Genomic DNA, 21,182 nt, shown 5'->3' with positions numbered 1-21,182 from the left:
CATCCAAATAATTCTAGTGAAGGTGTGTGGAGTGTTAAAATCATATTGGTGCACTTCCTGTATTACCACATGACATCACAAGGTGGAACAGAGCTTTATATTGTTGTTTAGAATTGAGTATACTGCATTTACCGTATACAACCTCAGAGATGATATCAACAAAGTCCTAAATGGAGTAAGTAATGGTTTTAACTGTTGTGCACAAACAAATTATTATTAATGGTGCATTGTGTAACTTTTCTGGCGGAGGGTCCTTGTCTCCATGAAGATAATATTGCTTTGTTTGGAATGTTTCACAGTATGATATTAAACCTTTCTATCTTCATGGAGACCAAATCAGACCGAGTTACTGGCCAGATGTCAGAATGCCTGTTTTCCTAGGTATTTTTGAGCTATAAAACCACCTGTAATGAAATAAATGTAAGGTAGAGCTGTTTAATGTCATACTGTGGAACATTCCAGGTAGAGCAGTGACATCTCCATAGAAGCAAGCAGGTGACTTTAAGTGTAAACCTGTCCATTGATCTTGCCTTATATTAAATCTCTTCTATTAATTTCCTTTTCAGTTGCAATGAGCTGCCTCCTAGTGAGAGTATTAAACACTTATTTGAAGCAGTGGGTAAAAGGTTAATGTTCTACTTTGTTCCTGATGCATAAATGTATAAAAAAAAAAAAAAAACATCACAAAGCCACCCACGTAGTCAGCCTTTTCCGATGCCGCTTTCATTTGCGCGAGGATCAGAGAGAATAAGGTAATGCAGGTTTCTGAACTGGCCACAACCACTGACAGCGCTAATTTCCCCCGGGATACGGGAAGCGCTGATCAAATCTGATTGGTTCTCCTTTTAATTGAGCCTCTCCTCCCCCAAGGCCGGCCCATACATCTGATCACCGCGAGCGATCAAACCAACGCCGAGGATTATAGATTCACAGTCAAGATAGACTCGTGTTCTGAGCAATGCTACCATGTGTTGTGTTTATATGGTTCTCAGATGGTGATTAAAGCTCCTATATTACGCAAAATGGACTCTTGTGATCTTTAAACCATGTTAGAATGTTGTTATTTCATCAAAAACAGACCTGGAGTTGTGTTTTGTTTCATTCATACATGTTTGAGTAATGCTGCATTTAAGTCTGTCTGCATCTCCAAAGCTCAAAATCCTCTTTTCCACCTTGTGACGTCATAGAGTGGTAGTTTTCAAGTTGCCTTTTACCTTTAGTTCAGTAGAGATTGGCCATTCCAGGGCTGAAATGATCTAAATTAGGTGTCCCTAACCCCCAGGCCAGGCGTGGTCATTTGGTACAGGTCCGTGAATGCGTGAACCTCCCTTCCCATATGCCGTGTGGACCGTCCTCCCTCCCGTACGTCATGCAGACCGTCCAACTTTCCCCCCTCCCATACGCTGCGCTGTACGCTCTACCCCATCCATTTCGTACGTCGCGTGGGTTTGTGTAGTTGTAAAACATGTGCGTGTGTGAAACAAAACACAACTCCAGCTAATGTTTGTGATGAGGAAACAACATTATAACATAGATCATAGATTAATATGTTTAATAATGTGATGCATTTAACAACGTTCAGACACTTTTTTTTAACAATCAGGAATATGTTAACATGTAAACATCTTGGTGGAGGAATTGCACAAAACGTGAATGAGCAAATAATAAGCACAAATAAATGGTCACATTTGTATAAAGCTTTTGTACCTTTACCTCAAGAAACCACTCACCCAGTCACACACACACATCCATACATCAATGTCTACAAACACAACAGCAGTATTAATCTGTGGGAGCTAGAATCAGACCATCTACCTGTGTGTCAGTGGATCTGGCCACTCTACCAATAAGAGAGAAGAGCAGGATTCGAACCACTGACCTTTGGATCAGAGGACGAGCGTTCTACCAACTGAGCTACTGCCACCACAAAACATCATATACTGAAATAATAATATAACATTTCTGTTCATTTCTGTTGTATTTTTCAATTTGCTCAGTCCATTTCATTTGTTTGGATGACAGAAAATACATCAATAAGCAGGAGCAGGACGGTTTTAGAATGAATTATGAACACAAAAGACCAAAGTCCAGGAAAAGCTACGATGAACAAAGAGTCTAACCTTAACTTGGGTCTCATTTAAGTTCGGCTTTAACCCTGTCAGAAAACAGTTTTTACCTCTCAAATGTTGTTTTAATAGGCCTCGAATGAGAAGTAGAAGTTTTTACAGTTTATTACAGACATGTCAATCTCAGGCCCGGGGACCAAATTTGGCCCACGATATAATTATATTTGGCCCGCGAGATGATATCAGATATGTATTAGAGCTGGCCTGCTAGCTACCGATAGACTATAGAGACATTATTTATTTTAAAATTTGTCATTATTTTATATTATATTTGTTCTGGATTCAGTCTTTAAGCAAAACTATTATTAAACATTTATTTAATAAGAAAGGGTTTAACAGTACATATCTCGAAAGAAGAGAAAACATGCAGATATTGTTGAAATTTTTCAATAAATATTTCGTTTGGCCCACGATTTCGGCCCTCTGTGAATTTGAGTTCGACACCCCTGGTTTATTACCCTCTTACAGAAATGGATTGTTTAGACTATCATGTTGTTAGTGACATCCGTACGCAACTTGCAATATCTTTAAAGGTGCATTGTGTAACTTTTTGGTTGGAGATCCATCATTGCTCTGCCTGGAATGTTCCACAGTATGACATTAAACAGCTCTACCTTACATTTACTCATTTACAGATGGTTTCATAGCGCAAAAATACCTAGAAAAACAGACATTTTGACTGTGAGTGGGGTCGCCTCTTCACAGATCTGACCTGTAACTTGATCTGGTTTGGTCTTCATGGAAGAGAGAAAGGTTTAATGTCATACTGTGAAACATTCCAGACAAAGCTATAACATCTCCATGGAGAAAAGCATTTAACAGACCCTCCACCAGAGAAGTTACACAATGCTCCTTTAAATAGGCCTTTATTCATTTTAGTGTGACTCAGCCCAAACCTCACAGAGACACTAACGGTGAGGTTATCGGGTGCCGGTGTGCACAGAGCCAATTAAATTTTCAACAAATCCAATATCACTTTAAAACCATTACCATCTCTGAGGTGGTGGTTTGCGTGGAAACTTGAGACAATTTCTGCTCTATGCTTTACTTTAACAGCACGCACATCTGCCTCTACTGTGTTTGTTTACAGAAAAAGCCAATAAAGATCTGTTTGAAACGATGTGGAGAAAACACAAGGATCTCCCATGTGCCCTCTCCGCTGTCAGGACCGCAGACTGCTCAGCCAAGTCTTAATTGGCCATTACAGATGCAAGGACCACGGCACCCCCACACCAGTTATGAGCTTATGTAATTGTCCCTGCACTGGTTTAAATGCCACTCCAGCGCCGTCAGTGGCTCAGGCGGGTTTCATAAGAGATAGCGATGATGGACATGTGTAGGGTGATGTAAGCTGCTTCTAAAGCCTGTTGCACGTTGTCTGTTTGTATGGATTTTCAATGGATTTTTTTTCTCCTGCTCTGTTGATTCTACGCTAAAGAATGAGATAATATCAATCAGGGCTGAAGGGAGCGTGTCGAAAGCGCTCAAAACCACGGCAAATCTATGTATCCGAAACGCTGTACTGAAAGAAACGCGCTCACAACACTACACCTGCACCGGAATTCATGGAAAATCAGGAAATGCAAGAAATGTTAAGTTAAAGTAGTCTTATGTTCTATTAGTAACTGTACATTCCTGAGAGTTTCGACTGCCTCAGAGTGGTCACATGATGTTGCTGTGATTTATCCGGTCAGCTGATTTATACAGATTTTCCATCTACATCTGCAGTCCGACTTCCTCAGGACAGTATCCCAGGTGTGTGAGAGTAAAAAAGTCCCCTCGTCTCGGTTTATAGTCCCGTGAGTACGTTTCTGTATTTCGATTGCCTCTTTAATCCAGCGACGATGTTTGTTTGTCTGTCTGTCCCAATGATGTTTTCTCCATCCCAGTTCATAATCTGGTTCTCTCTTTTACAGCAACATCACGTGACCACTCTGAGGAAGACCGCTATAAAGTGAATGAATTGAAATGAGATCTAAACACTGAAAGCATTGTCAAGCGATGGCAGCAAAGAATGTACCTGTTGAGAAGACTGAACTCTTTTAATGTAAACAAAACGATTCGCAACTATTTTTATTGTTCTTTTGTTGAAAGTCTGCTTTTTTTATTTGCAGGTTTCAATCCTTGTCCTCAAAGGATAAAAACAAATTGCAGATCATTGTTAAAACCTGCTCAAAAATCTCAGGGGTTAAACTGAGGGAGCTGCATTCTCTGTGGGAGGAGTGAGTGCTGAGCAAAGCAAAGTGTCTCAGTCTCAGTCCCTCCATCCTCTGGCTCCTGACAACCACGATGCCTTCAGAGTGTCGGTTTTATGTCCCGGTACCAAAGACTCACCGGTTCTCAAATCCTTTTGTGCCCTCTGCTATTAAATTGCTCAAATCTAAGGGTACAGTTTTCTGAATGTTTTGCACTGTAATATGTATATTGTCACAGAGTTCCACTTGTGGTCTGTAACGGACTGACACACTGTGTGTTTGTGTGTGTGTGAGAAATGAGAACTGCTCTGAGATGCTGCAAATGAATTGCCCTATGGGATCAATAAAGTTTTCTGAATCTGAATTTGAATCTAGTGATCAGTTGAAACTGTCAAGCATGAAAACAAACTCTTAGTCTGAAAAAAGAACCTAATAACATAAATTATCGGAAGACCAAATGAACCTGATTGGACTACTTACTTTTATGTTTTAATATGCTACACTACGGCACTATACCTGTAAGATCCAAAGTCATTCTAAAATGTCACTGTGGCAGAGTGGTTAGCATTTGAGTTTGAGATCTTCTTTACTAAGATAGATGAAGGCACTGTGTGTCTAACACAGTTTATTTGCTTATTTAAATGAATGCATCTAGAAAGAGAATTGAAGCAAAAACAGCTACAATGATCCATCACATTTAAATTTCAGCATTACAAGAGTTGTAACTGCAGAAGTAAATCATAATAGAGCAAACAATTTGAGAAAAGTGGTATGAGGTCAATTAAAAGCTAAAAGTTATTGTCGACATATCCTTAGTTCCAACACTAGACCTCAATTTTAAAGCCTGAGTATGTAATTTGTTTCTATCCATTTCATTATGGATGTGTTCATTACACTGAAAAACATAGAAAAACATGCATCCTTTCTCTAACTTATCCCTTATTTTGTCTCCTCCTGTTTGCTACCATGAAAATATTGTTTGCTGTAACATTCCACAGTATGGCATAACACTTATCTATCTCCACAGAAAATGTTCCATAATATGTTTTTGTTTTCCTATTCCCATGGAAGCTGATTTACCAAATCCCAGAAAGTGACATAGTTACATCACTTTACAATGTGGACAATGTGCTAAATTGAAAATAAAATCAGCAATAGGTGATCTAATTATCTTTTCACTTTCACAGCATTAAATAGATGTTTAAAGACTTGTCCAACTGTGTACAGCTTGTTTATATAAGTCAAGGCAAAAATCGACCACGTACGCCAATATTTTTGCAATAATCAAACAACTTCTGCCACTCAAAAAGTTTTCCCCAAACTTTGTGGACGACGAGATGATCGATCTACTGTCAAACGGAAAGCTATGGCGCATTTGTTTTTCTTTGCATTCAGAATCGTGACATAACCATCGATCATATATCACATTATCTTTGCTTAATGACAGCGTTTCACAAAGTCGTACGAGCATGAAAAATGATGGAAGAAGTGTCACCGAAGCTCGTCAAATCACAACCAAGTCACCACGCCACAGAGAGGAAAAAAGTCATCTCCACTCATCTATATTTAATAGCACGCAGCTCTATGAAGTGTGTCCAAAGACGCCTTTCCAATCCATTTTTCATTCACTTTTTACCTTTTATTTCTCCCTTTACCACTGGTGCATATTAGAACCGAGCAGGCATCCAGGGAATAGGGGGGAATGAGACTGTAGCATGGCCCCCTCCAAGCTTTTTTTTTTTTTTTCCTCTCCCCAGGCAGCAAATGATCCATCTCCCACCCACACATGCGTCCGCCTACCACCCATACTTAGGCTCTGGTACAGCAGTATAGCACGTGTGAAACTCCAGCCAAGCTCCATACACACTCATGCATGTACCAGCCCACGGCAACATGGTGCAAATCTGATTTAGCTCCTCTTAGCGCTGTGTTGTGTTGTGTCAGGGAGGGATGCCAGAAAGAACAGACACTTGTTTATGGTGCTTGCTATGGTAAAAGATTTGCTCATTTTCAAAGTGTACAGTGTATCCACGATGGAAGTTAGTGAAATGTTACCAAAATGTACTCATAGTTACTTCAAAGATAACCTGAGTTAAGAAAATTTGATCATGATTTGAGTAAATTTCACTTGGCAAGTAAAATGATCTCCCAGTGGAACAAGACTTTCTGTACTTAAAATATGAAAATACATCTTGCTACACTTAAAATAAGAAAAACAACAACTTTTTGCACTAAGAAATAAAATCTAATATTGCTTGAATTAAGGAAAATACACTTATTCCATTGGTAGATAATTTGACTTGTCACATTGAATCTACTCAAATAAAGTAAAATGTTCTTAATTTAATTCATTTTAATTTAACCAGATATTGTTTTTTTTTTTTTTCCAGTGTACATTTGGGTCTGGTCAAGTGGTAACGGAGGGAAACAGGGGCAGATTTTTTACATTCAAATAGCTCTTATTCAGAAACTAGAGGACTATTGAAATAAGTAAAGTATCAGAATGTAGGAAAGAGTTAACACTCCAACAGGGTCAAAGTTAAACCTGTGATATTCTTTCAAGTTGTTGAGAAAAATTTTAAAACTCATGTCGGTAACGGAGGGAATGAAATATGCAGCACTTTTTGGGCAATAAATACAAACAGTGATAACTAGTGGTTCTCACTTACATATCCTTAACAAACTGGTTTGAATATTTGCTTCATATAGTTTTCTACCATATGGTACAAGATTAGGTTGAAAAACCTCTTACTTTTTGACTAATGATATTTTTATTAAGAAAGGTCATGGTAACGGAGGGAAAAGTAACGAAGAGAAAATTGTGCAAGTAGAAGGTGCATGATTTTACATAATTTGTCGCTTTTTTCTTCCAAATACTTTAATATTACTTCAAAATGAAAGGAAACTATTTCTATAAAATATGTCAGTCCTTCCAAGCTAATTTTTATCATTTTAAATATATATATATTTTTTAAAAATCATGTACCTTCATCAACAGTTCAAAGATGGAATAACACAAGATATGATGAAATACATCCATTTATTTACATGATTTGCAGGTCTTTGAAATTTGGGAAATAATTTTTGTTCCATGTTTCATACATGGTCTGTTTAAAACATATGGAACTTTAGAACCAAAAATGGTACAGAAAAAAGGTAAACAGTTTCATAAACTAGAGTACATATGTATCTGTTGAATAAATTTTTAAATCAGATGTATTAACTTGAATTTTTGGCCTTGCTGTTTACTTCTGCTTGACCGGGCCCATTTATTCAATTACATGTGGTTTTATAACTCAAAAATACCAAGAAAAACAGGTATTCTGACTGCATGAGGTTGCTTCTCTACAGATCTGACCTGTAACTTGGTCTAGTTTGTTCTCCATGACTTTAGAAAGATTTAATGCTATACTGTGAAACATTCCAAGGCAAAAAGCATTTGATGGACCCTCCACCACAAAAAGTTACACAATGCACCTTTAAGAAAATAGGAATTGATCTACTTTCATTATATTTAGTCAGTAAATATATAATGTGCCTCCTAGTAAAACCTTTAGGTCAGCATAGGTCATTTTTCTCTGCAAATAGTTATAACGTTTTCGACATTAAAGCTGACGTGGCCAGTATTCCAACCATAAGAGGGGGTATTTCGATCTTTAATACACTGTAACTAGTTCCAAGCTTTGACAAATTGCTAATATTTAAATGCAGGCAATTTCAGCCCAGTGCCCAGCAAAGAATCATTTTTTCAGACTACAAAATGAAGTAAGAGTGGACCTCCAGTGCTCAATGCTTACAGTTCCTTATTCAGGGCTTGCGGTTGAGAAAATGGTTCATAGTTTCGCAGTATATCAGACAGTATACAGTAGTCAAACTTAAAATATGTAGTATGTATGTAATAGTATGTAGTATAGATGGTTTGGACAGAGGATGAAAAGAGAATATTTAGGTGAAAAGTTCAAGCTGGGGAAGTTCACGATATGATGGGGAGGCTCACGATTAGGGATGTAACAATATCCAAATTTCTCAGTATGATATTTTCACGGTATACAACTCACGGTATGATATTTATTGCGATATTTTGAGAATGTAAACAAAACTGTTAATATGCTCCTTTTTTCCTCTTAAAATGCCTTGGCAAGACTTAATCCAAAGAACTGAGACTTAAAAGTGCTTAGAACTGTTATTTCTTCTTGCAGTCAGCACTGAAATGAGCAAAGGATCATGGTCTATGTAGTTCCCTCTGTTTTTTTTTTTCGCTATTGCTGCACCATAACTCTTATTTTAAGCAAAGAGACTTGTAATTTTATATATTTGACGATACGATATCACGGTGTTTCGGATATTGTTACATCACTGATAGATACGTTTAATGCTACTCTGGAACATTTCAGGCAATGCAATAATATCTCCATGGGAAAAAATAAATAAATAAAAAAAATCTGATGACTTACATTCAACCAGAAAAGTTACACAATGCACATTTAAGAATTAGTATTGATTGTGTGTTTTGTACCATGTTTTATTGTTGAGAGCTGTCCTTTTGTATTGGTCTGCAACTGAATAATTTTCATTTTGGCTCACTAAAGTATACTGGATCATTATTTTTCCAATTTTCTAATGATGTGATTAAATTTGTGTCTGTCGTTAACAAACACCATTGAGATCCAGTGTAAAACTTTGCTGTTTAAATAATAGTGGAACAAAACCAGAGCACAGGGTTTCAGGCAGGGATGACGAAACTGCAACAATAATGAACAGATGGAGGATGAAATTACATTTTTGTCATTACTTCCAATTTGTGAATGATGCATCTGAACTATTATTTCCAGTTAATGGTCTGCCAATGTCAATAACAACAAGCTGTGCTCAACAATTGCACAGAAACATGTGCGTGGGTCACTGTGCACTGCAGCTGCCATAACACAACCGGCAACATATTAAAGGGCCATATTACACTGTTTCATGATCTATGTTATAGTCTTGTTTCCTCAGCACAAACATACCTGGAGTTGTGTTTTGTTTCATTCACACATGGTAAACACACAAACCCTGCATATTTAAGGTGCACTGTGCAACTTTTCTGATGAAGTGTCCACTGCCCACTTGTGATGTCATCGCTTTCCTTGGAATGTTCCAGGGAATGACAAAAAATATATCCATCTAACATTTATTAATCACAGGGGTTTCCATTGCTCCAAATTTTTCTGAATAGCCTCAGTCCACAACCACACTGTTAGCGTCACTATTTCCTGTTCAGATTTGTTTCTGTGAGGTTTTTGTTGAGTCAAGCTAAAATGAATAAATATTCATAATATAAATATAAGGCATTGGACAGGCAGCTGTGGGTGGATGTTACTGACAATCACAGACTGCATAAAAAAGTGGACTAAGCGAGTGTGAAATCACACATAGCGCTCAGCGCCACTCAAATGAAACCTGTGATGCTAGTGGTTATAGGAATTTGGAGCCAGGCTGCACATTATGAATAGAATTTTTTTGACAGACACAATAGCAACAAAAAAAAAACAAAACACCAGGATCATGTAGAGTGGGTTAATGTGAACATTTTAAGACCAAAATGACGAGGCTCACATCAGCAGTTACAGAGAGAGATTGACAATATTCTAATGTAAGTCAATGGGAGCTAAGGTCAGAAGAAGCCAGAAGAGCCGGCATGCAAACTTCCTGTCTGATACACAGTGGCTTACACATTAGCTATGTCAATTTATATACAGTCTATGTTGGCAACATGTTAAAAAGTACAGAAATAAAAATAATACTTCAGCAGAGGACACTTCTGTGTTTAGAAAAGGAGATGTTAGTGTCTCAATGCTAACGCTAATGCTAATATTGAGGCTATATACTGTATAAAAAAATTGGACTAAGTGAGTGTGACATCACCAACAGCATTTAGCTCAACTCAAATGAAGCTCGCCATGCTATCGGTTTACAGAGAGAGGGACGACAATATTTCAATGTAAGCCAATGGGAGCTAAGGTCAGAAGAAGCCGGAAGAACTGGCAAGTGAACTTCCTGTTTGGAATGAGGTGGTTTCCATGTTACCCCCATCATAAATATACAGTCTATGCTTGACAACGTGTTAAAAAGTACATAAATAAAATGAATACTTCAGCGGAAGACACTCCTGTGTTAAGAAAGAGAGATGTTTGCGCCTCGATGCTAATGCTAATACTGAGGCCACAGACTGTTTAAAAAAGTGGACTAAGGCTACGTTCAGACTGCAGGGCTTAACGCTCAATTCCAATTTTTTTGTGAAATCCGATGTTTTTGAGAGGTTGTTCACATTTCCAATTAAATGCGACTTGTATGTGATCCCCTGTGTGAACGTTAAACGGCCCGAAAGTGTCCCGCATGTGCACTGGAGACACGACGACGTCAACCGCAGCGAGCGTGCTCTGTGTTTACGGAAGTTGTTCAAACATGGACGTGAGCATTGAGCACCTGGAGATTTTAAAGTTCCTCTCGTACCGGAGTCAGAACATGTACAACTTACTTGTTTTAAGGAGGAGATTGAGAAGGAGAAGGACAAGGTTTTTGGTCGTGGTGTTTTGTGGGACAGCGGCAGCGACGTCTGTTGAAAGGAACGTGTGGATGTGGAGACGTAGCCAAGAGTGGTGAGTGGCGAGGTGCTTCGCTTCAGTGACATGGAGTTCATTAACAATTTTCGCCTACTTCAGCGCAGAATAGTGACGTTTGTGGCTTGTTGATAACATTTAGGTCGAATTAATGCACTTTGGCCGTTCACACTGAAATCGCATGTCAAAAGATCGGATATGTATCGGTTTCAGGAGCACATGGCCTGGGTCGCATTTGAAAAAATCTGATCTGACTGTCATTAAAATATCAGATACAGGTCACATAGAAGCCAAAAAATCGGATTTGGGTCACTTCAGGCTGCAGTCTGAATGCAGCCTAAGTGTCGTCACAAATATTTATTTTTTTGGACATTCAAAATAGCAAACAAAAAAAAAAAAAAAAAAAAAAAACAAGATCATAGAGCGATAATACGAACATTTTAAGACCACCACAGCAGCAGTTACAGAAAAAGAAGTGATAATATTCCAATGTAAGTCAATGGGAGCTAGAGTTAGTAGGAGCCGGAAGAGCCGCATGTGAACTTCCTGTTTGGAATGTGGTGGCTAGCGCGTTAGCTATGTCCATTTACATATTCATTTCAGTCTATGGTTGAGGCATAATAAATACAGTATTAACTCCACAAACTGAAGTATTCTACATATACAAATAATTGGGTAGTCTTTATTTTAATGAATTGGAATTTTAATAGGTTGTTTATTTTACATTTTACGATTTTAATTAAAGTGACTGTTAGCTTTGAGACACAGTGAGCGTGCTAGAGTGCTGATGGGACTGAAAAGTGAGGATCACATTCAGGTTTAGCACACAGCCACTTTATTATGATGCACCTCGAAAACTATGCTCCTCTCACTTCCGTCAAACTAAGTGGACCCCAAGGAGAGATTTGCTGAATTTGATGAGAAAGCTTGGTGGATGGGACTTGCTGACTCCCCCACAAAAAAGTAACATGTTTGCAGGTAATCACATGAAACTGCAGCCCACTAGAGATGCTGGTCTATATCAGCACATTATATAGGCCTCCAGTTTTATTGCCTTTTATTAGCCTATGTAATGTGTGCTCTGTGCTTTCTAAGCATCTGGATGTTGCTGAGGTAGAGGAGAATACATTTGAGTTTGGTTTGGATCAATAAAAAGATGAAACTGCATACGCACATAAAGCAGATAAAATAAAGGCTGCAGATGGTAATAAAAAGTTGTGTGCAATGTCTAATACTGAGCCTATTATAATGAATATCGCAGTATTTAGTGTTTTTGTACTAGGTAAACACATGGAACCAACCTTAAAGAAAACATATTGCACTTGTGTCTGCTTTATAATTATAATCTGTGACACTGGTGGGTCATTAGGTTAGAATTCGGACATTTAAAATCTCAATATTCATCTAAAAGAACTTAAGAAAAGAAAGAAACAAGTACACTGACATCCAAATGAGAAAACTGCGGTGCTGATGTCGCGATAAACATCATCATAACAAAAATGAGCACCTCTGATCGAGCGGCGGATTTTAAAAAAAATTTTACCAACATGAAAACTACTGCTATTATCCCCACTTTTCAGTCCCAATTCACAAAATGGTGGCGCAATGAAAACTGTAAATACAAAAACTCACATGCAAATTTTTGTTTTCTTAAAGGTTTATCATTATAGGGTTGTCTATTATTACTACTAGTACTAATAGCACGTAGTAGATATTTATTTGAGTATAGTGTTGTTACTAAAACAAAATCACAAATAGGATCAAATTGAACTTCTCCTGAATATTTTTAGAATTCAGAACTAGTGTAAATCTACTACACATAATATTAAAAAATTACAATTATCAGTGCCCCAAGATTGCCCCTTACTGGACAGAGATCATTAAAAACATTAAACTCATTACAGAACTGCAATTGGAAGAAAATCTTAGTGTATTTTATTTGGGAAGCACACCAACTGGGCTGAAAAAAAAAAAAAAGACAGATACCTTCTTCAGATACTACAAGCAGCCAGCAAGAAGGCGATTATGTGAAAATGGCTACAGGACAAACCTCCTACTATTTCAGAATGGGCAGAGATAATCAACAAAATTCAGCTTATGGAACGAATAGCATTTTCCTTGAGATAATCCTCAGATACTGGAGAACTGTACTGGAAAAAGTGGAAATCTTAAAATCAAAACAAATCCTAAATCTAAATCCAAAATATTAAACAAATGTAATTTTTTTATACATCTTTGCAAATGTCACTTGCTTGATGGAATCCTATTTTATTTTTTTATTATTTGCCCACCTTTTATTTGGTTTGTCTGATGATTTATTGTGTTCTACACTATTAATAATCTGTGTATGTAAATATGTGATATACAAAATTAAAACATTCTAATAGGGGTATAATGATATCCAAATCTCTCGGTACGATATTATCACGATATCATAGTACGATATTTTGGAAAGGCTGATATAATTGTAGATATAATTGTCGCTTTTGTGCTTTTAAAATACCCTGACAAGATTTTGGTGTGAATTATTACTGTCATAATCCCAAAAATTCAAGTAAAAAACATATTACTTAAATGTTGTCTGCACTGAAATGAATCATGGGATATGTATTTCCCAATGCTTATTAGCTTTTGCAGCTGTACAACAATGCATTGAAGCAAAGGAATTTGTGATTCGATATATTGTGACACCCCATGATACTATGGTGAGCCATTTGACAATACAATATCAAGATATTTCGGTTACTGTTACATCCCAACATTCTAAAAAAAAATACTATTATTATTGGTTGAACATTACAGCTTTTGGGTTTGGGCAACGCTGCTGAATCCTAAGTGTATCTGGTCGGCTTTAACTCTATGGCAACCAAATAATAGTAATAACACACCACATAGGCCACGTCTCAATTCTTTCCTCACTTCCTTCTGCTTGATTCCTCTCCTCGATCCTCCATTTTCAGCTGTCAATCAAATGTGTGCCAAAGAAAACCACAGAAAGAAGGAGTAAACATGAGGGAGGCTCCAGGAGGCAGACATCAGATAAAAGAATCAAACTTTCTTGGTCTCAGTGAGGAGTTTACTGTATATCCTCTCTCCTTGTTGTGTCTCCTCTGTGGGCGAGACTTCCTCACCCATTTCCTGCACAATCAAGGAGAGGAATCAAGGAGAAGGAAGCGAGGAAAGAGAAATGAGACACGGGGTAAGTTCAGGGTGAGTTTCATGTCCAAGGACACAGCAGTATTTACTGACTGGAGCTGGGATTCAACTGCCAACTTTTGGATTAGGGCAAATGCCACTGAGCCCCTGCCACCCATGTTGGTTCACTTAACAAACCACTACTTTCATTGTTTTGGCCCTGTACGAAATGTCAAAAAGAAAATGGAATATACTGTAGAGGTGTTTTTTTACTCTTTTAAAAACATGAAAAACAGCACCAGGAACTTTGGACTGCGACAACACAACACAATCCTACAATCGATTCACAAACTATTCAACACAATGAGTTTATAAGATCTTTTCACAACTTTCAGAGGCTCCGTCTAAAGCTCTGTTACAGAAATTCGACTTTAATCACTTCAACGCAATCTGACCTTGAAAAGACCGACCTAGATGGAACTACAACAGGTGAGATATTTGTGTTCTTAAACAAGTCTCTCACACATAAAATTCCAGTCACAACCGCTTTCCCACTTAGTCGCTCTGACCATGACCATGAACGCTCATAGTGATCACAGGCTCCTGAAAAAATACAGTTTAAATTAAGGTGACAAGATTTCCAAAATTCTAAACTGGGACACACCCGGTTTGGGATTGTTAGTATAAATAAAATTGTGAAAAGAGTGTGAAACATTATCACGATCTGAAGGATTTGTCACTGCATTTTTTTTTTTTTATTTAAGGTCATTTGCAAATATGGATTTCTGTATTTTGGCTAAACAAATGACAATTTATGATCCTCTTTACTGTTGGCAGGGATCAGATTAGGCAAAAATTGTGATGGTCTTGTTTTAGTCCTGGTTAGGGTCTGATGTAGTCCTGGTTTAATCTTAATTTAGTTCCGGTTTTGATCAAATTGGTCAAAAATAGGGACACTTGGGATGTTTCTGGTATAAAACTGGGACAAATCACTGGTTTTGTATAAATCTGCTGGGACAGGGAACACATGGCTCAAAACTGGGACTGTCCCGGGTAAATGAGGACATCTGGTCACCCTATTTTACTGCAAATCAAACTCCTACCTAAACAGGACCATGAAAGCTCATACTGATCACTGAAAATCTGCAGTTTAAATCCATTTTGTATTTTTTCTCGTAAAAAGTTTTTGACAGTATTTGCAAACATATGCATTGCGTCACCATGGTAACTGATGAACATTTTGCCAATAGAGAAACATGTAGAACACTCCCAGCATGAATGATGTCACTGCAAAGTATCAATAATTAGACGCAGACAGCACACAGACATTTTAACCCTAAGAGCTGCTTTTACCATGTTTCTGTACTGTAATTCTATAATTCTGCCACTACGTTATTACAAAAACGGAGCAGTGAGCTATTGTACGTACTCGTGGTGTCCCCAGCCGAGCTCGGGGAGGTAGGGCAGTTTCTTGATCCTGATGATGGAGTCGTACAGAGAGGGCTGGAGGGCCTGAGCCACGGCGTTGGCCAGGATCACAGCGATCATCACCGGGAGGATGTGAGAAATCTGACCCGTCAACTCAAACACAATCACCGCCGTGGAGACCGTGTGGGTGACCGCTCCAGACAGGGCCGCAGCACCTAAAGGGAGACACAGGGGAGAAGGTGAGGGAGGGCAAGGAGAGGGGAAGAGGAGTCAAGCTATAATGAAGCAAAGTGTGGTTCAGAGGGGAGTCGGGGTGGACTGAGATATTTGGTCTTCTATGAAATGTGTTCTTGACCATGATCATGTGGTGCTACTGTACCACTCAATCAGTAATCAACTACATAAGACATACTATAAAGAACTATAAGCTTATGTTACTTATGTTATGTAACTGCTGTCTTTTTTTAAATGTATTATTCTGTTCAAATAAAGGTTAAAAAAAAAAAACTTCCAATATGTAACTTTTTTTGTTAGGGGTGCACCATTTGCCATCTGCTTGCCTAAAAGTGGTGTCTTTGTCCAGAATGTTCCACAATATGGCATTAAATTAAAGGTGTGGTGTGGGATTGCCTCTTCACAGACCCGGTTTGTGACATGACATGGCCTGGTGGATTCACCTGCTTGTCTCCATGGAGATGAATACATCTATAATGCCATAGTGTGAAACAATCCAAGAAAGACAAGCAGGCATAAGGGTATTCTGCTATATTGATATAAGATCCAGAAATAACTGATTGATGATGATGATGATGATAAGTGACAATGCCCTGATATCTGTAACAGTTAAAGCTTTTATCATTGGAAAACACTGAAGATGAAGATTTCAGAGGAGATTATGGTGGCCCCTGTAGACCAATTTTCACCCCCACAGTCTAAGAACTGGCTGAGCAAAAAATTGGTAAAAACGAATCATACTTTATGCTTGTAGTGTTTTCATCAACATATAGAAGTCACTTTTTTATCTGTAACAAGTGCTTTTTTGTTCACATTTATACAGCAAAATATTGTATTAAAGGTGCATTGTGTTAGTCTGATTCATCAGCCGGATTCACTTCGTGGAAACTGTCTGACCTCATAGCATTAGGATTTGTTCGCTCGAAGGTAGATGGGTACTACCCTCGAGCTTTTATTTAACTAATGACTGCTATTTGGTTGTGACGTATGTAATGCGCCGCTAATGGGGCTAACTGGTATAATAAGGGCAATAATGTCTTTCCCCTTGATAAAATTCACCAAACATTCTCTTTGTTCTGGCTTTAAATCCTCAATTTCGAGAATCATTGCCAACACAGAATGTCTGGCTCTTCGTTGATTGGATGGTGCCCGGACTGGCACTTCTGGAGTTCTTACAAACTGTCTAGTGTATTCTGATTCCTGACCTATTCACTGGAGAGAAATGAACTTGAGTGGAGGCAATAGGTGGCGCCAGCCTGGCTAACATTGTTTAACTTCTCTTGTGGAGGGTCCGCCACCTGCTTGTCTCCATGGGGCTGTTATTGCTTTGCCTAGAATATTCTAGAAAACAGAAAGGCATTAAACTCATCTGTCTGAGCAGAAACGAAAATAGGCCAAGCTACAGATCAGATCTGTAAAGAGATAAGAGCTGCATCAGTGTATCGTAAGACTGCCTGCATTTCAAGGTATTTTTAAGCGATAAAACACATGTAAAAGAATAAATGAAAAATAGACAAGTTTAATACTGTACTGTGGAACATTACAGGAGCCACAAAAGTTTCACAATGCACCATAAAATAAAATCATTCAAACATGGATGATTTGTGCCAGCATAGTCTTATAAACCTGTGGGAAACACTGGTCTCTGTCTTGAAATGCTACAGAATTTGTGATCCAGTCCCCGTCCCCTATATAATAACATCGCTTCACTCCTCAGCCTCTTAAAACATATAAAGCACAAATCTACTTTTCACTTAATTTAATCCAAAGAACTTCAATATTTTCACATCTCTTTCTGTCCAATAAGGCAAGTGAAAATCGCTATGAAAAAAAAAAAACAGTAGCGCCGCGTGGGGAGAAGAAGTGATTGCTGAAAACAGATGAGTTCAATACCACTAGAATAAGACACACGGCAATGAAAGTCTATAATCAAGTCAGACCAAAATGGAGGCGCGTGGCGGAGGCAGGGAAAGCATTGTTCTTCCCAGTATTTTAATTAAGATGGCATCTGCTTCCCCGGTCTGACATTTAGTGCTTAAAGCCAGCTCCACATGAAAGATGCGAAGATGGAGGAAAAATCTTAGTCATCAGCTACATCAAAACAACATCACAGCGCTCCCCCCAAACACTGCCTGCTCCGGTCTGTAACGGGAGTTTAATCAGAGTGACTGTAGACACGCAACTCAGAGCTGGTTACACAAGACGGAAGCAAGACACTGACAGAGCCCACACGCTGCAATTTTTTTACTTTTGACTCTGTATACTAAGGGTATAACAGTATTCAAGTCTCATGATACGATATTGTCACAGTATGAACCTCACGGTACGATATTGCGATATCGTGGGAAAGCTCATGATATGGTGGGGAGGCTCACGATTAGGGATGTAACAATATCCAAATCTCTCTGTACGATATTTTCACGATATCCATCTCACGGTATGATATTTACTGCAATATTTTAATATGAATATGTTACTTTTTCGTCTTAAAATGCCTTGACAAGACTTAATCCAAAGAGCTAAGACTTAAAAGTGCTTAGAACTGTTATTTCTTCTTGTAGTCTACACTGAAATGGAGCAAAGGATCATGGTCTATGTAGTTCCCTCTGTCTTTTTTTAGCTATTGCTGCACCATAACTCTTAATTTAAGCAAAGAGACTTGTAATTCAATATATTGTGATGGCCCACGATATTATTAAGAGAACTTTCACGGTACGATATCACGATATTCAGGTTATTGTTACATCCCTACTGTATATAGTTAAACTTAGACAAAAAGTAAAAATAAATGTTTTGTTAAAGGTCCTATATTACGCAAAATGGACTCTTAAGAGCTTTAAGCCATGTTAGAATGTTGTTATCTCAACAAAAACATACCTGGAGTTGTGTTTTGTTTCATTCACACATGTTTGAGTAATCCTGCACTATTCATTTGTCTACATCTCCAAAGCTCAAAATGCTCCGTTCCACCTTGTGATGTCATGAAGTGGGAGTTTTCAAGTTAAAGTTAAGACCTTTTATTTTTGCTCAGTAGAGATTGACACTTCCAGGGCTGAAATTATCCCAGTGATTCTAGTGAAGGTGTATGGAGTTTAAAAATGCAGTGGAGCGCTTCCTGTAATACCACATTGCATAACACGGTGGAACAGAGTAGAACCCAGCTTAAATAATTCAATTAGTTAATGAACCAAAATGAAACAAAATACAACTCCGGGTATGTTTGTGATGAAGAAACAGCATTATAATAGATCAGAAAATAGTGTAATATGAGCCCTTTAATACTTTGTTCCCATAATGTATAGTGGATTACAACACCATGGTTGGCATGGTGGCTGAGTGCAGCAGCAGAAAGGGTTGACCTTTCTGTGGAGAGTTTGCATGTTCTCCCTGTGTCTCCCTGGTTTCTTGGGGTTCTCTGGTTTCCCCCATCCTCCAGGGATATATATATATATTTTTTTTTTGGGGTTTTTTTTTTTATGTCGGAGAAGCAGTTTGTTCCTACATGAACTTTGCACTTCAATAAAAAAAGACCTTGTGGAATTTGGCATATTTGTTTTTGCAGTAGTTTTGGGGGGATTATTTTTCCTCTACTGATATCAAGATACAGCACAAAATATCGAGATATATATTTTTGCTCCATATCACCCAGCATAAAATTTGTAAAACAAAATTTCTGATGAAATGTCTGGCACTACTTTGACTGCAGAACTCAAATTGGATGTCTTGCGCATAGACACAACAACAGCATTTACCTGAGTGAAGTTTCAGCTAACCTACTGCAAACTGGAGTACCATTGCCGCCCTTGTTTGTTTGTTTGTTTTGTTGGAAGAGAAAATATGAAAAACATGAATTTCCAAAATATTACATGGTTTTGCATTTTTAAAGGTGCATTGTATAACTTTTCTGGTGGAGGGTCTGCCATGTGCTTTTGTCCATGAGGATGTGGAATGCTTCACAGTATGGAATGAAACCTTTTTATCCTCATGGAGAACAAACCAGACCAAGTTACAGGTCAGATCTGTGGAGAGGCGACCCTGCCCACAGTCAGAATGTTTTTTTGAAGCAGTAAAACCAGTAGTAATTGAATAAATGTAAGCTAGATCTGTTTAATGTCATACTGTGGAACATTCCAAGCAGAGCAATGGCATTTCCATAGAAACAAGAAGGTGACGGACCCCCAACTGAAAAGTTACATAATGCATCTTTAAACAAGTGACAGTTATTTTCATCTACAGTAGCTTTGGCCAAATTCCTTGGAGACATTTTGGGTAAACACTAAAACACAATCTTGTTTCCAACTTACCCACGACAGCGTATCCTCCTGGCACTATGTTGTAGATGGTGCCGTCCATGTGAATGCCATCTGGGAACCAGGCTGCCATGCTCTCACCCACCAGACGCCCAAACGCCGCCCCTGGAACAAACAAACACCAGAGTCTCAGATCAGCTCTACAGACTCCACTTCTGCTCCTCTCAGACACCAAATGGACATGTCTGCTACTGGTCACACAAACACAGAGACGTGTAAATATACTGGGGACCAAACCACTGATGCATGTCAATAGTTTGCAATGTGTGTAAACGTACAAAAGTCAATCATGATATCCATCTTTCACTTTTCAAACTTGACCCGCTCTGTAACTAGTTAGCCAAAAATCATTTTATATCTTTTTTATTCTCATTTTAGACTGTTTTATTGCAGCAAAGAGTTCAAAAATCACTGAGTGGGCTTGCATCGCCACAAACCTGACTATTATTTGGGCTAGGAGACAGGCCTTCATTACTTTGTCTCTATGCAAAAGGATGTTCTTTTTGTTACAATACTCTCCAGTAAAAGGCATATTTCTCCATGAAGTATTGTTTTAACTTTTTATTTCCTTGGAATTAGACTCCAGAAACGTATACAGTGTTATTTCAAAAACACAGACTTTAAAATAATTATTTATATAGTGGGGTATTACAAGAAAAAATGTATTTCAGATTATTTTTTTCTAACTACATATGGCACAGAAGCCGAGAGGGGTCACAACAAACGCAAACGCCGCAACAAATACAAATGCAACAACACAACAAAAAGCCACAACAAACACAAAAAAGCCACAACGGAAATAACGACGGGACTCTATTTTAATGCAAACGCCCCAACAAAAACGAACGCCACAACACAAATGTAAATGCCGCAACACATTAAAAAGCCGCAACACATTAAAAAGCCACAACACATTAAAAAGCCACAACGGAAGTGACCGCGGGACTCTATTTTCTGACGGACCGATCAAGCGGCAAGTGAAGAAGAAGAACTACAACATGAAAAGTAGGAGAAGTTGGAAACGTAAGTAAAAGTAATTTATTGTTTTATCATTATTCGTTTCACGTTGTAGTTCTTCTTCTGTGTAGTCCCACGGTCACTTCCGTTGTGACTTTTTGATGTGTTGTGGCTTTTTAATGTGTTGCGGCATATGCG

General features: G+C 38.2%; 1 protein-coding gene across 2 annotated transcripts in view; it reads right to left on the bottom strand.

The window, feature by feature from the left end:
- clcn2c (chloride channel 2c) overlaps positions 1-21,182 on the bottom strand; it is a 301,208-nt gene that overhangs the window by 77,911 nt on the left and 202,115 nt on the right. For both annotated transcript variants that reach the window (XM_055147757.1, XM_020926770.2), the window contains 2 exons: positions 20,022-20,132; positions 15,485-15,698 (listed from right to left, as the gene is read on the bottom strand). In XM_055147757.1, coding sequence (XP_055003732.1) covers positions 15,485-15,698; positions 20,022-20,132 — 325 coding nt within the window. The remainder of the gene's footprint in view (positions 1-15,484; positions 15,699-20,021; positions 20,133-21,182) is intronic.

This window comes from Boleophthalmus pectinirostris, unplaced genomic scaffold (genome assembly GCF_026225935.1).
Source record: "Boleophthalmus pectinirostris isolate CB_2022bp ecotype Guang Dong unplaced genomic scaffold, ASM2622593v1 HiC_scaffold_9, whole genome shotgun sequence".
Lineage (NCBI taxonomy): Eukaryota > Metazoa > Chordata > Actinopteri > Gobiiformes > Gobiidae > Boleophthalmus > Boleophthalmus pectinirostris.
Note: the sequence above shows the minus strand (reverse complement) of the source record. Positions and strands in the feature narration are given on the sequence as shown.